The 17,946-nt window shown below is 31.4% G+C and overlaps 1 protein-coding gene across 1 annotated transcript in view; it reads left to right on the forward strand.

The window, feature by feature from the left end:
- Positions 1-17,946, forward strand: part of Ssrp (structure specific recognition protein) — a 45,432-nt gene that overhangs the window by 10,282 nt on the left and 17,204 nt on the right. The window contains exons 2-8 of the mRNA XM_035350589.2: positions 1,311-1,496; positions 3,143-3,248; positions 9,141-9,331; positions 14,108-14,202; positions 14,288-14,423; positions 16,224-16,327; positions 16,441-16,569. Of these exons, the coding sequence (XP_035206480.1) occupies positions 1,311-1,496; positions 3,143-3,248; positions 9,141-9,331; positions 14,108-14,202; positions 14,288-14,423; positions 16,224-16,327; positions 16,441-16,569 (947 nt within the window). The remainder of the gene's footprint in view (positions 1-1,310; positions 1,497-3,142; positions 3,249-9,140; positions 9,332-14,107; positions 14,203-14,287; positions 14,424-16,223; positions 16,328-16,440; positions 16,570-17,946) is intronic.

A 17,946-nucleotide genomic window follows, 5' to 3' on the forward strand; every position in this document is an offset into this window, starting at 1 on the left:
TGTTACTCCCCTCCTTATAAGACTAGACCTTGCCTTCTCAGATTTTCATCTCTTCAAATCACTTAAAAATTCTCTGAGCAGCCTAGAGTTTACTTCTTTTGAGACTATCAAACAGCATCTTAATAACTTCTTTATGAATCAGTGTAATGACAGTTTGTTACTTTCTGATTTACCATATCCCTGCTGAAAAGTCGCAAAAAACTATTCTAAAAAAAAAAAAAAAAAGCAGTATGTCACCAAAAGTTATATAGCGAGCCAGATACGTGCACAGTGCCAATGTTTTGCGATTCTCTGATATTTAAGCAAAAATAGATTGCTGTGCATATGGGAAGAACAGCAACATATAAAGAGAAGAATTTCTCGGAAGTTAAGTAAATGTAAAGGTAAGTGTTTTATTATCAGTGCTTCTTGCTCTTTTAATTTTATTGATAGATTGCTCTTGTATGGAATTCTTAATGAAATGCCATTTTGAAAATGGCTGTTTCCTTTTGCTCTCAAAATTGCAAAAAAGAGTCACCAGTGAGTTCACAAATACTGATCCAAATTCAGAAGCAAGTCTGTGACTTTTTGGTGGGCGTAGGAATAATTAGAGGATACAGACTTCTTCGTCCCCCCAAGGATTTTTCCAGCTGTCAGAGAGATGGCAAAAAGTCACAGATCAAAATGGTACTTATATGCTTCAATGAAATCTTATTGTATTTTTCTGTTGCTTCGTTGCATTTATCATTAAAAAAATAATAATAAATAACTTTTTGGATGGCCCAATATGACAAGATCGACACCTTTTTGGAATGAATAAATAAGCTAAATAAAGGTGAACATTGCGTTATTTACCAATACTAAGTGGGCAGTCGGATAGTCAGCAGATAAAGAGCAAAGGGTTACAGCTTTTTCCAGAGAGCTTGGCACCACCATTGAAGTCGGGCTACATTCTCATGAATAATCAGGAGTTAGCTTTATAACACTAAATAAGTTGAAAATTGTGCTGTATTTTAGATATAAATGAAATAAGCCATTAAAAAATAATTAAGGTTATACTTACTAAATATTTATGGGAATTCTCTTAAAATGTGTGTGTGTGAATGGTGTTTTTTTCTTCCTGATGCACTTAGAAGCAAAAATTCCAGAACACTGGTAGGTTATCCGAGTTCTTATCCTAAATAATCGATTGGACCATTTGTATGGGGTTTTTAATGAGTGCCTCCTTAGTAACTTTAAATCCTTGTGTTATATATAATGTTTATAGCTCTTGAATGCAAATACTTCTTAACTTAATCTTTCTCATATATATAACTTATTTTAATTTTTAGATACCTGGACGCCTAAAACTGACTAATCAAGCTGCTATTTTTAAGAATAATAAAACTGGAAAAGTTGATCAGATTCAAGCATCTGAAATAGAAAGTTTGAAATGGCAAAGGTTAGCTACAACTCATGGTTTAAGATTAATGTTAAAAAACGGAACTGTGTATCGATTTGGTGGCTTTCAAGAGACGGTAAGTTCGGCTTTTGTGCAACTTAAAATTATCTGAAACATTAGCATGTCAAATCTTTCTATTTAGAAATAATATATGGCAGTTTAATTTCTGCAGATTCCACAATAAATAATTTCTATTGCAAATATGCATTTTATTTAACACATTTTAGACATTGAGCTTTTTTTTTAAATGTGCAGCTTATTTTGGGAATGTGTTAAATATACATTGAACAAAAAAAATTTTTTAACTCTTTGCTAATTGTCAACAGTCTCCTCAGTGTAAGAATGACCAAATTTTGGTATTTTTTTATTAATTCAATGCAAATTAATTTTATAATGCTTAAGCACAAAGAATAGAATAACTTGCAAAATATGATCTTTTAATGTTAAGTATGGTTAATGGCCAAAACCCACTAATCAGATTTTTGTGTAAAATATTCTGGTACTTTTCCGTTTTGCCGGCGCAAATCTCGCCGAGCAGAAATTATAGGCGGCCACATACAGTATACACATAAAAAAATTTTTAACTAATGTTAGTTATAAGAATTTTTTATTTTGAAGGGCATAAACATTTTAATATTTTATAAAAAGCCAATAAATAAAGACGATAAATTTGTAAAAAGATATTAATTTTAGAATTTACTACACTTTCATGGTTCAACATCCCGATTTGCGGGTTCATGTCACGAGATCGCAAGTGATCTCATCTCGCGCAAACAACGCTACAAAAATCTAATTCTCTCAGTAATTGTCTACATTAATTTCAAGTTAAATCTTAATTTAATCACAAGTTTAAATGCAAGAATTATTTCAATTCGTACGAATAGTTTACTCAGTTATTATGTAAAACTGCAGTGCTTTACTTCGCTAGTGCGTTCTCATTAGAATTGATGAATTTAGCCCTTGATTTGCCTTTTCTATATTTTTGGGTGAGCGGTGTGATTGCATCCTAATTGACTTAATTACCGCAAATGGCATTAGGGCATAAAATTGAGCTATTTGGTAAAAATTCTATGTAATTGTATGCCAGTATTGAAAGAAACAATCAATCTGATAAGAAATGGCTGCGACTTGTTTTGAAAGTGAGGCATAAAAGGTTACCAGCAAGGATATTCTGCTTGGCATCAGTTGTACCATTACTGGCGACTTTATCACCTGCGCCGGCAAAATGGAAAAAGTACCAAAAATTGTATATAATGTACAGCTACCTATAGTTGAAACTTTTTTTGTATTTTTCATATTTTTTGGAATTTCTATAAGTTTTAATGAAAGAATTATTAACAGCTGCATTCACTATGTATAGAATATTAAAATTAATATTTCTTTCATAAAGTAAAGCACCCTTATGTGGTTATTCTTTTATCTTTATCCCCACTTTTCTCTGTATTCTAATCAATCTGTGAGAGACAGGTATGACGCCCAACTCTAGGAAAACCAGGGTATAAAAAGCTTATTATAGGACACCATATGGTGTAAACGACCATTTAATCAAAAGATGTGAATGAGTTCTGTGACTGAGCTCTCAGAACTCTTCAAGGCTGATGCTATGATGGAAATTTTGAAATTTTCACTCTTCCAAAGGGAAAGAGACAGTAGAAAATCTTATGTGCTTGTAGTTTTACTTTAGTTTATGCATGAAAATCTAATTTATAGCTTCTTTTTCAGGATCGTGAAAAACTAGAAAAGTTTTTCTCTTCTAATTTTTCAATAGAATTGAAAAACAAAGAATTGTGTTTGAAAGGATGGAATTGGGGAACTGCTAAATTTGAAGGTATATTCCAGAATTTTCTTAACTAGTTATATGTCTTTGTAGATATAATGAAATATTTTGTTATTATTTAATATATGGTGTGCTTGTAGAATAGGGGACTCAACGCTGACCCAGGTAAAAAAAAAAAGGAATCTGTTAATTGTAGTATTTGAAATGCTTTTCAGCATTTCAAGAAATGGAATTTTATTTTATTCTGGTCATATATACTTCAACATGGGGTTCCTCCACCCCTTCTCCAGCTATGTACTATCACAACCATCTTAGTAGAATCGTTAAATTTTCAAAATACGCCAAACACTAGCAAACATATGTATAACCATTCTTTGAAACCATGCTCATAATATTCCTTCACTGAAGCAATGTCATCATTTTTGTATGCATTCTTCTTGCTGTAATTCAAGTTCCAGTGGCTTTTATATAAACAAATCTTGTTATTTTTTACCATCAACTCAATTTTAATGTTTGCCAACTTACAATAAATACCAATAGTTTGCTTTTTTTTTTTTTTTTTTTTTTTTTTTTTTTTTTTTAGTCACCTAGTTTACACACTTAACCAAGTATTTTTTACTTTTTCATTTGAAAATTGTATCAAGGTGATTGCAAGTACTTTTTTATAATTGGTAATGAACCTAATAACGGCTTAAATGTAGTATTTAGACATTAGTTCTCTTGTACAATTCGTGATAATACATGTATAGATATAAGTTGGTGGGGCAGCAGAATTTTGCCATAGTTTGGTGTAGAATATACAGTACAGTAGGCCTTTAATATATCTGTGACCCAATGCTTGTGCAGATGAGTGAACTTGGTTAGAATTGACTTTAGGGTATCCCTTGTTGGGAAATTTTGAATCATGGAATGTTTTGCACAGGCTTTTGTGGTGTGTGTGTTGCTTAGGAAGTACATTGCTTGTTTCATTATTTAGACAGTACAATGGCTGAATGTAGTAAGATTAATTTGAAGTTTCTGTACGATTTGGAACGAAAGGCGAAAAGAGCGTTAAATGACTGGCGTGTAAATGCAGGTTTACTTAGTAGCCATTTTGCGGAAAGTCCGGAACTACATAGTATATGTTTTACTGTTATTTTTTTAAATTTATTTGGCAACGGCGATTACAGATTCTTGTTCAGATAATTTTAGGAAGTTTTTGGATGCTGTTAACGAATTATGTGTGCCACAGATTGAAGACGAACGAATTTCTAAGTAAGGTAAGCGGATATTTGCTTTCTCTAGTGCTTAAATGGATTTTTTTTAAATGTTATTTTATTGTTTGGTTTAAAATGTAGTTTATTGAGATTATGTATTTTATGTTTGCCTCTACTGTAGAATTGGGTGCTCCTTGACTTTTTAAGTGAAAATATATCGATGTGTACATGGACAAACTCAAAGGGAGTGTGTACGCATTGTTTGTGCAAATCTCTGATGTTTTTTTAAGTCAAAATAGGTCAATGTGTAAAGTCAAGGGAGTGTGCAAAGCCATTTTTGTGCCATTCTAGGATTTTTTTTAAGTCAAAATAGGTTGATGTTTACATGGATACCAAGTTTGTGCAATTCATTGTCTTGTTATTTTGCCTTTGTGTAACAGTGATTTTTAGCGCAAAAATCGCCGCTACGCAAGTCAATATAACAAGTCAAAGAATTGCACAAACTCGGTATCCATGTGCCGCCAAAAATTGCCAAGGGGGTATCCTAAAATATACTTTTACCATGAACTTTACAGTTCTGAATATTGTTTACATTTTCCCATTTCTAATTTTAACAATATATATATTATTTGCACATAAATAATTAAAATAAGAATATAATAAGAATTCAAAGCTACACTATTTTAAATGTAATTAATTATATATGTTCCTTAATATTATGATTTGGGAAAATAATTTCTGTCATTGCTCATTATAGTATCATTTAAATCGTTGTCCTATAATTTCCTCTTTTTTTTTTTTTTTTTTTCTGTGACGTGCTTATTGTTTTATTTCTGGTATATTAAAAAATTTAGTTTTTCTACAGTTTAGATACTGTAGACCTAATGCTAAGCCCTCATCGAAAGTAATTTTTGTATCCTTGTAATTAATCTCAACAACTGAATTTTTATCAACTGGTTTAATTCACTTGAAATAATTTATTTGTTATTTTGGCTTGTGAAGTGGCGATTATTTCAAAAATCACCGCCACACAAAGCCAAAATAACAAGACAGAGAATTGCACAAACTCGGTATCCATGTACACATCGACCTTTTTTACTTTAAAAAAAATATCACGGAATTGCAGAAAAAAATGGCATTGCGAACTTCCTTGAGTTTGTCCATGTACACATCAATATTTTCACTTAAAAAGTCAAAGGAGCACCCAATTCTACAGTAGAGGCAAACATAAGATACATAATCTCAATAAACTACATTTTAAACCGAACAATAAAATAACATTTAAAAAAAAAAAAAAAACTATTATCCATTTAAGCACTAGACAAAGTAAATATCTGCTTATCTTACTTAGAAATTCGTTCGTCTTCAATCTGTGGCACACATAATTTGTTAACAGCATCCAAAAACTTCCTAAAATTATCTGATTTAGAATCTGTATATCGCCGTCGCCACATAAATTAAAAAAAAAAAAATAACAGTAAAACATATACTATGTAGTTCCGGACTTTCCGGAAAATGGCTACTAAGTAAACCTGCATTTACACGCCAGTCAATTAACGCTCTTTTCGCCTTTCGTTCCAAATCGTACAGAAACTTCAAATTAATCTTACTACATTCAGCCATTGTACTGTCTAAATAATGAAACAAGCAATGTACTTCCTAAGCAACACACACACCACAAAAGCCCTTGCAAAACATCCCATGATTCAAAATTTCCCATAATAATTCAAACGATTATGTCATAATAGGGTTTCCATGCCATTCAACTACTCAGGTTACCATAAATGAAACAACAACTTGGTGATAAACGAAACTATAACTTAGCGATAATGAAACAACTTCATGATAATACAAGGGGTACCCTAAAGTCAACTCTAACCTGGTATTCAAAATAATTTTCATGCTCTTAAATTAAAGCAAAAATAAAGTATACAAAATAAGTGTTTTTTTTTTTTTTTTTTTTTTTTTTTTTTTTGTGTGTGTGTGTGTAAAATGCTATGTTATTTTTGTCAGTATGTGCAGTACATATGTGATGTTAGTAATTACATGTGCTGGAATTTAAATTTTAGATTTATTTTTAAAAATTCTCAGTTCACTTGGCACTCTAATCATGTCTATCTTCAGAAAATTTACATTTTTAAATACAGTTGCAACAGGAACAGAGCACAGTGAACTGACATCTAAGCAGCAACAGTTACAAGCAAAGTAAGCATTTGTCTGATATGTCAACTCACCAAACAGAAACAAAGTTTTTGGTTTTACAAAGGTTTCAGTTCTCTGAGTTTAGGTTCCAAAATAACTATGTCATCAGTGTTACACAAGCTTTGTGGTATAGATTAATCTAGAAATGATGCTGTCTAGAAATATTATTATTATTTTAAAATAAAGAAGAAATAACTAAGTTAAAAAAGAGCAATTAAAAGGCTGTTACTAAATTAAATTATAAAGCTAATTTACATATTTTTTTATCTTACATAGGGTACTTTCACTGTAGTAATAACTTTCTAAAACTGTGTCATATTTAAATACTAACTCTGCATTATGTCATTTAAAACTTCTGCATTGCCTGTAAGTTTCAGCCGATCAAATTAGCAAAAAAAAAAAAAAAAAATGTTTACCTTAAATACCGTTGCAATCCAGCTACCCTCCCTCTTTCTAGCTAGATTCTATTAAATAATGTAATGTGTCATTATCAAAATTGTGGAGTGCAGATTGGCCCCATTGTGATGTGCCATGCCATTGGGCAATCAAAAAATTATAAAGAGATGTTTGGATTATCAAGTGATTTTGTGATCCTTCAAAAGTTCTCCCCATCTTCTACTACGTAATTCATGTATTTTCAGTGATCTTCTAAAACCTTAATCTACTTTCAACTGCAAAATAATATCTTCTCTTGTCAAACACTCATCTCATATAAAATTACTGCAAGGAATTAATAATACCATCACACATACATATATATAGCTTTCTCCTTTTATATGTGTGTGTGTGTGTGCATGCCAGTCAGTCAGCTGAAAAGCTAACGCTGAAACATAAATTTCTTTGGACTGTTGTCTTTTAACATGAACCATGACACTGTCCAGATTTTTACTATAATCACATTTATGTAAATGTTTGTATTTTTGTATATATGTGCAGATTTGCTAAATATAATGATTTTTGAATGCACCTCAGCCAACTTGGTCTGCAACATGTTTCTCTGGACTTTCTTATGTATAAATTTTTATTTTCACCTAAGAAAGCAACCTTCAGCTTCTGAATTCATTTGCTCTTTTTTGATGTTGTTGTTCATGGGTGATAGAAAACTTTTCTTTCACACAAACATGCACTAAAAAATAAAATATTCAAAAGAGCACTGAAGAATAAAGGGATCTCTAACTTAAAAAATTATTTTAGTTAATAAATCCAGCTTCATTTTAAATGAGTAAATGAGCAACCTGTTAAACCCATAAAATTCTTCCCCCTCCCCATATATAAACCAATCATTCTAGAGTCTCTCTTCTGAGAGTCTTTTGGATTGTAAATGAGTAAACATCAGATAGCAGCTTGTGATTAAACTACTTGTACTAGAAGTGTAGCAGCTCATACATTAAATTCAGCTTAGATGTTAAAAAAATATGTGAATCTAAATATACTTCATACTCCCTTCTTCTTGCTTGTGACACTGTAATAATTGAAATATATATTTGCAGATGAATTCTGCATTCAATATACGTTATGTATCCAGTTAGTAAAACATAAAGAGAGTTCTGTCTTTCGATTACACATTGTTTTACACTTTGGATACATTCTTCATTTGCTTACTTGGGCAAATATTTCTATTTTGTTTCATTTATATTTTGTAACTAAAATGGTGTATCAAAAATATATTTATATCACCGATATGAGTATATTCCGAATAAAATGTATTACTTTTACATATTAATCCATATAGCGACAAATTAAGTCCATTCCATGGGTATAAAAATCTTCAAATAATTCAGTACTCAAAGGGTTAAAAAAGAAATAGTGTTATCCACTGTTGCTACTATGCATATGCTAGTAGACATATCTAAAAACATCATAATTCTGTTCTCCAGTCGGCAGCACAGCTGCAAATCATCTGGTGCAGACTGGCCAATGAGTACAAAGGAAGGCTGTATTGATAAATAATTGAGAATAAATATTTGTCCCCATGTATAATATTATATGGTTTTGTCAGTTTCCACACCATCATACTCAAATTCATATTGAATAAGACTGATTGATTGAAATTTGAATAAGACGTAGATATTTGTCTCTGTGAACTGTTTTTTTAAAATAAAAACACTTAAAATGTGTAGATTCAAATCTTTTAAGAAGGTGGTAAGGGAGAAGAATTGCAAAATCTTCAAATTTTATCTGCAGGGGATATCCGAGTCGGTAATGGAATTTTTGGTACTCTCCTCTTATCGGGATCAGATTAAGAATTGTATGTATGCATATGTGTCTGTATACACAAAACCTATATAAATGCGTACATACATATATACGTGCAATACAGGAGCACATACATCCATTCAAATATACATTTTGGAATCTAGTCCCAATAACCGAAGAGTTCTGAATTTTCTCATCTGCTGCCGAAAACCTTTACTGAATAGTGGCAGTTTTGTTTAGCTCCATCAGCGATAATTCATGGAGCTATTCTGGTGTTTAATGATAGAAATGAACAACAATAGAATTAGAACTATGTGTATATTATCTCATTCTGAATATCTTTTCCTAGGTTCTGTTCTATCTTTTGATGTGGATAAGAACACTGCATTTGAAGTACCTCTTCCAAATGTTTCTCATTGTATCAATGCAAAAAATGAAGTAACACTTGAATTTCATCAAAATGATGAAGCTGCAGTATCTCTGATGGAGCTCAGATTCCATATACCCCCAGATCAAAATTCTAGTATTGATCCTGTTCAGGTATGGTTTTAATTGTTTATTTATTGCTAGTTTATTTAATTTGTTATTTGTAAATGTCTAAAAATTTCTTATTGTAAAACATGTTGAATTACTGCTGCAGAATTGTTTTGTATGCTTAAAACAATACTTCAAATTTCTTTGTATTGAAATGTTAATGAAGCTGTACAGCCTAGTTAATTATTTCTGTTTCGAGGAGGTGAAATTTCAAAAAAAAAAAATTTCTTTAAATTTCAATCCTTCCTTTTTTTTCCCCGTATTTATTGCACTTTAGTATCATAGCTGGATTTAAATTAAGTTACTTGCATCTGTATTGTTTTGAAAGTAAAAATTAATAAACTTAATTACTTGATGTATGGAATAAAATATTTTGTAGTGTCATATATTCTGGTTCATAACATGCAACTATAATCTCAAACTACATTTTTTTTTAAATTTGCATGTATCTTCACCATATAATTCACTTTCTTTTTTTTTTTTACAAAGATATCTGAAAGAAAGATGTGTGATGCTCTTATCTTTTGAAGTCATTCATTTTTTTTTCAAGAATTTTCCAGGACTTTCAAACAACACTATACTGAATTGACCAGCAATAAGGGGAACAATATGTGTCTAGAGTAAATGCTTGAGGTGCAATAATTCTGCGAAGAGGGTGGGTTGTGTTCAATGCAAGTGTGTATGAGAATTTTATTTTAGGATTGAAAAAAGGGGGGACATGATTCGGGATAAGAATGTACTTATAATGGTTGAATGTTAGGGAACTGCAGTGAATACATTCAAGAGGTATCATTTTATGTCCTAGAGAAAGAGTTTGGAAGATCTTGCGCTGAGCGATATGCCAGCTTCACTCTTATGAACTGGCATTAAAGCATGCAATGAATGATCTGGATGAACATGCAGTGGATCTTGTTGCATTTTACAAACCTGTAGGTAAGAGCTTGGTCAACTATGATTATCTTCCAGTAGCTGATTTTCAACCACTTGAAAAATGGGGAGATGATTTCTTTTATAATCAGAGTATATGCTCCAATGTGGTTTTGCGTTAGTTCCACTGTTAAGGATGCTTTCTTGAACTTGTGACATACTCTTTTGTTCTCTCTATACCTCAGTGATAATGGTTATCCTGGATGGTTCCATTCATCGAAATTGTTACGCTGCACATCCGGAGAATCTGCTCGCAGACGAACAGAAACCGTTTTCTAGAGGTGTGTGAAGAAATCTCACCTGCCAGTACTCAAATTCAAAATTCTGTCACCCAACAATAATGTGCGAGACTAAATTAACATTATTGACAGAATTGTAGAATTACAGAGCCACCTCTTACATCTCATCAAGTGAAGATTTGAAATAGAATATCAGTGAAGACTTCCCACTTCTTGTGCTATTTTTACTTCCTGTGCCTTACACAGATTGTTGAGAGGTGTGTTAAAGTTGTTACGGATATTTATGATGAAGTACACCTCCTGCTTACTTTCAAAACTAAGTTCGAATTCAGAGGTAGGAAGTAAAGACTAAGGACACAATACGAAAAAGTAGAGGAATTGGGATGGACAAGAGTGGAACTTGTTATGCAACTATCCCTTCATATTGAGTTCTGGTCATTGAACTGTGAAGATTTGCATTTTTATAAAGTAATTCCTGCAACGATAAATTTAAAAAAATTCACAATTGATATATTAGTTAGTGGACAACTTTTTTTGAGGGGTAATTTGTTTTCATCCAACAATTTCGTTGTTTTATTGTACCATTACAAAATTTTTCTTGTGGGAGATGAAGTAAAGAATTGTATAAAAATTCATGAGTAGTAGATTGGTCAATACACAACTTTTGAAGGATAGTGCATTTTCATACGACAGCTATTAAAAAATTTTATGGTCCCCCCCCCCTCTATTTATTGAACACAAGTAAACCTCATGCAGACGCTTCTGATTTAACTACATGTACTAGAGATGTAGCAGCTCTTGGCTAATAAATATATAAATCCAAAATAACCATCTTAACCCTTCCTTGTTGCTTCTGGCATTGTAATAACTGATGTATCTCTTTGCAGAGTCAAATCACACCAGCAAAGTCCCCTAGCATTTCATCTATGGAGCATTATATGCCTTCGGTCTCTTGAGAAAAGCTCTTTCTAAGTGCAAACCTACCATTATCAATGGACCTAGAAATTAGTGGAAGAGGACTAAAAATCAATACCCCTAGAAATTTGTGAAAATCCCTTTTGTCTTGGAAATCGCAATGCAGACTTATAGTCCAGAAAAAATGTCTATCAAATTGAGCATTAAAAAAACCTCTTAAGTTTTAAACTTTAATTAAACCCCATTCTGAAAATGTATAAATACCCTCTATTTGGATCATATAAAAAGTCTCTGCATTTTTTGGTACATTTTTTGAACAAAAATTTTCTTTATTGAAAATAAATTTTAATCAACTGCATATTCACCATTATTATCTATGACATTTGGCCATTTTGTGGGTAGCTTCATAATTCCATCGGTGTAGAACTGCGGTGTTTATCGTCGAAAAACTTGGCCAAGTAATTTTCAGCGGTGCTTCGGTCGGCCAATTTTTTACCATCAAGAGGGTTTTGCAGAGACTGAAAGAAATAATAGTCGAATGGTGCAAAGTCTGGGCTATACGGTGGGTTCATCAAAACTTCCCAACCAAGTTTTGTTAATTTGTTCCGAGTCATCAAAATTGTGTGTAGCCACACATTGTCATGATGGAATACAACTCCCTTTCTGTTGGCCAATTCTGGTCAGCTTTTCTGGACTGCTTCGTTCAAACGGTCGAGTTGTACACGTTACAGGGTCGAATTGATGGTTTCACCAGGTTGCAGCAGCTCATAATGGACAATTCCCTTCCAATCTCGATATCAAAATTTCTGGAATGGACAAACCACTCGTGGGTCCTTCCTTCACTCGCAGCATTCTCACCATATATTTCACAAATTTTTCAGTATTTGTACCTTTTTTATAGTAGAAAAGCATCACATAGCGCATTTCTTCAAATATTTCACTAATTTTCAAATTAATATAACTTTTTATGCCATCAATGAATTAGAAAACTAAACAATGTAAGCCAAATGTTGTCTTTTAAGCATGTGTCCGTTTTTGAGACAATCGGGTGAGTATTGCCGGATATATAGGCATCAATACCATCTAGTGGCAAGAAAAGTGGAGGCTTTTTATATTACTCAATATATAGCGTGTAATAGAACAATTAAATTTTTATCTTTAGTTTTAACTTGAAGTTGCTTTAATATAGGAAAATTATATAAAGGTTACCTCGGGAAATACTGTAATAACAAGGAAAATACCACAGCAACAATAACAATATTTTAAGGGTCTTCACTGCGCCTGCTGCAATGCATTTTAGTGATGATTATAGATATATTATTTGTTTCTGTCTAGAATTTTAATTTTTTTATTACCATATAGAAAACAGAATTCAAAAATCTCATAAATGTATATGGTTTATTGGGTTCTCATTTCCCCTTCCTCTAATTATTTGTGTTGTATTTACTTCAAAAATAGATTTAGTGATATTTCTGCTTGAGTGACAAAATAAAAATTTCTAATTAAATTTGCATTTAATTTACAAGAAAAATTTATAATATTCTTGGGTTTTAAGTTAAGTGTAGACTAATAAATTTAAGAAAAATATGTGTTATGTAACATATTTGAAGTTGTGAAAATGTGATTTTATGTACTGACCAGCTGTGCTGTAGGTTGAAGTCTATGTAAATCTGCCATATCCTTATGCAGTTGTTTTGCAAGTCTCTGTTGACAGTGTAAGATTACTATAGAATGCTCATCATTGGGCTTTGTTTATTAATAAACAACTGTGTTAAAAGCTATCCATGTCTCTAATACAGTGCTAGGAACAATATCAAACACATTGATTGTATTTTTCTCACTTCGCATTTACTCTGGGTTCTTAGTTAATATTCTTCAAATAAATTTCCTAATGTCCTTACTGTTGCATCCAGTACAAAGTGAAACTCACTAAACATCTGTAAATATCATACTTACTTGTGGGAAAGTTCTCATACTCTTTTTTTTTTTTTTTTTTTTTTTTTTTTTTTTTTTTTTTCATTTATGTGCTACATCATTGTTTTTAATGTCATGATAAAAATTTGAAGAGTTCTCTTTTACCATAGGCTTACTTAATTTTAAACAGGTTAAGTTTTTGATAGTTGTCCTATAAAAATAGTGCTGCTGCTGCTCTTTAAAATTACAATTAGAACCTTGAATACATACAAATTTTATTGCAAATTTAGATACGCAACATCACTATAAGCTATTTTGTTTAATTTCAAATCATAGCCTTTAAAAAATGCTGCTGATCCTTTCTAATGTCACATCTAAAGATTTGCTTATATACCAGCTTTCTTAGTTATGAAAATTACTACAAACTCTTTGATGTAATTTTGAAGCCAGTGAATGAAAATCTGTGCTTCATGAAGCTAATAATCTGGATATATTCTTTTTTATTTTTACAAAAATGATTAATTTTATTATGTACGATATGCTGCTATTAGTTTTGTATTTAAAAAAATATTCATTTGGCATGGAAGGAATTCAAAACTAATATATAAGTTCCTCTTATATGATAAAAATTGTCCCAAAATAGAAACTAAAATAATGCCTTAGATAAAAGTTACAGTACTAGTAACTTTAAAATTGTATTTCTTTAAAAAAATATCCGTTTATTTAATTATTTTTACATAAAAATATTTCATCGCTATGTTGAAAGATCAATACTTTTATATTTCAGGCTTTTGTTGACAATGTTTTAGCTAAAGCAAGTATTATACAAGCAACTGGAGATGCTATTGTCACATTCAAGGAGCTTCAATGCTTAACTCCTAGGTAAACTAATTATTTTAGAGTTGAAGTTGCTGATATTTCTTGTAACAGTTTGTATATGTCATGTCTTACCCGTGTAATTTTTTAGGGGTCGATATGACATCAAGATTTTTCCAACTTTTATACAACTTCATGGCAAGACTTTCGATTACAAGATTCCTTTGACAACCATCTTGAGACTGTTTTTATTACCACACAAAGATGGCCGCCAAATGTTCTTTGTGGTGAGTTTGCATTGTGTTATTAAAGGTGGTTTTTTTTTTTTTTTTTTTGTTTGTTTGTTTTTTAATAAAAGCATAATATGACAAATAGGTTCTCCATTCTTAGCACTACTCTGAAACAAAGATTATGCCACCATACATGCTAGATTTTTAGTTTGAGCAGAACAAATTGTATTATAATATTTTTTTCGATGATATTTTGTTGCTGCTATTAATAGTAGTAACAAAATAATTAGGAGAAAATGTGTTTTAGTTTGAAAAATTAAAACTTTGCAAATGATTCACTAGTATTTTTCTAAAAGGACTTTTGTGTAATAACTCTTAAGGGCAAAAATCATGAAAATTCCTTAGTATTTTAAATAATCTGGCAAACATTCTAATATGTTAGCTACTGATATGAAATCAGGTTGTTATGGGGTCTGATAAGTCTATATCATCCATGATCTCATAAAGAAATAGTGTCTTAATTATTTATTGTGTATTGCCTTTAGCTAGCTCATCTTCTATTCCAGTATTCACCAATGGCTAAGTAGACCAGAGTAGTTGTTTAGTGTTTTTAATAGTAGTAGATTTGAAAATCTTTCACAAAAGTATCTTTACCGTTAGGCTATATATATTTTCCACTGCTTAAGAAATTAAAAGAATTTTGTATAATCCTAGTAGAAATGTCTTTATTGAAAACTTTAGATAGGACTATTAAACAAATTTCAGTTAACAACAGGAACAATATTACCACAGAAATTCAAAAGAGAGTCATTGCAGTGGAATATGCTTCAGTGGAATATATATATATATATATGCTTCAGTGGAATATGAAAATATGTGAAATCAAGTGTAGTTCAAAGAAAAACAAAGGTTTTACTGTATAAGACCCTTATAAGACCAATTCTGATGGATGCATGTGAAACTTGAACTATGACAAACATATTGACACATGTTGGGCATTTTTGAAAAAAAAGTTTTGAGAAGTATTTATGGAGGGATACAAAAAGGTGGTGTGTTTCTTAAAAAAAAAAATCAAATAATGAGCAATGTAGCTCATATTATGAACCTGACATGATTAATTTTGTTAAATGCGAAAGAATAAAATGGACAGGCATAATATCAGAATAGGTGAAGACCGTTCAACAAAAAAGTCATCCACAGCAGACCAACAGGCTCACGGAAAAAAGGCAAACCAAATCTATGATGGTTAAACTGCCTAGAAAATGACCTAATGCTCTTAAAAACGAAAAACTGGAAAATGCTAGCAGGGAGAAAATTGGCCTGGAAAAAGCTTGTTGAGAAGGCCAGGGTTCACCCTGGGTTATTGTGCCATTGAGGAAGGATTAAACAGATTTCAAATGTATTGCCATTCTGTAGTAATTGATACATGAAGAAAATGGAAAATTCACTTGTGGAGTTCTCAAATCTTTTCGTGCTTCAGTTATGGTTTGTATAATATATTAGAAAATAGAATAGTTTAAAATCTTTGAATTGTAACTTTGTAATTTTTGGTCCCCCCCAAAATGTGTATAAAATTCGTAATGTTAGCATTAGATAGAACTATCACATTTCTTTTGAGCAATATCTATTTAATTTTATTTAACCTTTATCAAAATTGCAATGATTTTTCAGTGTTCAAGAACTAATTTTTATTATTATTTTTTTAATTTTTTAAGAGGTATTGAGTATACTTCTAGCTAAAACAGAAATTTTTTGAAAAAAATACTTTGTAGGTAGATACACGTTTTGTTATTAATCTTGTAATAAATATCCTATGCATATGTACATTTTGCTAATTTACATGATTCTCACTTACAGCTAAGTTTAGATCCTCCAATCAAACAAGGTCAAACCCGTTATCACTTTCTCATTTTGTTGTTTTCGAAAGAGGAGGAGACAACAGTGGAACTCAGCCTGTCAGAGTAAGATTAATTAATGCCTAGTAATATTTATGATTCTATGGACCAATTATTTTATTAAATATTTTTATCTTTTATTATGTAGCAGATTTTTACTTTACGTTATTTGATTGCAGGGAAAGTATCAAGGAAAAATATGAAGATAAGTTACATAAAGAAATGTCTGGCCCTACTTTTGAAGTTATTAGTAGAGTTATGAAAGCAATAGTTCAAAGAAAAATCACAGTTCCAGGTTCATTCAAAGGGTAGGCATTTTTAAAATAATTTTTTCATTGGATTGGGCAAGCTAAATAATAAATATACTTTCCTTGTCCTGAGAAACATTTGTAATGGGCTGTGGTGTGAATGAAAACATATATGAATGAATTATTTTCTCTTGACTGCTCTTCCTTCCTAGTTGTCAAATATGAAATTTCTTGGAAATTCAGGACTAACAGTGGGATTTTTTATTAGTGCATTATTCTTTCTTCTCCCAAAACTGGAATATAGAATATAAGATTTTTCAAGGACAAATTGTATTTTGAATAACTTCAATTGACCTTTGAGCAGCATACGAGTATAATGGTATGGATAGTATGGGTTTGCTTTTATATGCATTTTTTATTAATAAGTATAATGAAAAATTTAAAAGCTTGTTAAGTGATTGTAAAATTTCGAAGGTAAGGCATGTAGCCTAGAAATATGGGGGGGGGGGTCACAAAAAAAGTTAAATATATCATGAATATATAAAATATATGTGAATACTAATTTTTACCATAAATTAAGCAGAAAATACATGTGAGGGCTGTCTGAAAAGTGTCTGACCTTGATATGTATATGGCAGCTCAAATCAACTGAAATGGGGGGAATTTGTTTGGGCATCAGTCAGTCAAAATTTCAGCTGTTTTAAATGCAAATTTTTTGTTTGGCAATTACTTTTGCGAGTTAATATGACCATTTTTGGAAAAATGGTAAAAATTGAGTATCGTGCTGTTTTAGATACTTGTTTTTGAAAGGAAATATACTAACTCAGATTAAAGAGGAGTTGGACACGGTTTATGGGGACTTTTTTCTTACTATTAATCACTGTAGATGAAACCTGAATTCATCATTACCGCCCAGAAGCAAAAAGTCAAAAGAGTGGATTACAAAAAGAGAATCAGCTCCAAAAAAGGCAAAAACTGTTCCTTCTGCTGGGAAAGTGACGTTGATAGTTTTCTGGGACAGCCATGGGATTGTCTAGATTATCTTGAAAAGGGGGAAACCATTACTAGAGCATACTATGCAATGTTACTTGGCACGATGAAGGCAGAAAAATGGCCAAATTTGCAAAGGAAAAAGAAAAAATTTATTTCACCAAGATAGTGCTCCATCTAGCACTTCAACGGTTGCAATGTCAAAAATCCATGAATGGTTTGAACTGCTTGACCACCCACCCTGCACGTCAGACCTGGCACCAAGTTACTTTTTTTTTGTTTGTTTGTTTGTTTGTTCAATTAGCTAAAAGGAGGAGTTGGAGGAAAAAGATTTTTGTGAAATGAGGAGGTTATGAACTTTGTTAATAACTATTCTGCAGAGAAATATTCTACATATTGTTTGGGCATGTTAAAAGGATGGGAGCATCGTTGGAAGAAATATATAGA

The sequence above is a fragment of the Stegodyphus dumicola genome, chromosome 11, assembly GCF_044657685.1.
Source record: "Stegodyphus dumicola isolate Sdum_Otavi_A_Nest chromosome 11, ASM4465768v1".
NCBI classification, from domain to species: domain Eukaryota; kingdom Metazoa; phylum Arthropoda; class Arachnida; order Araneae; family Eresidae; genus Stegodyphus; species Stegodyphus dumicola.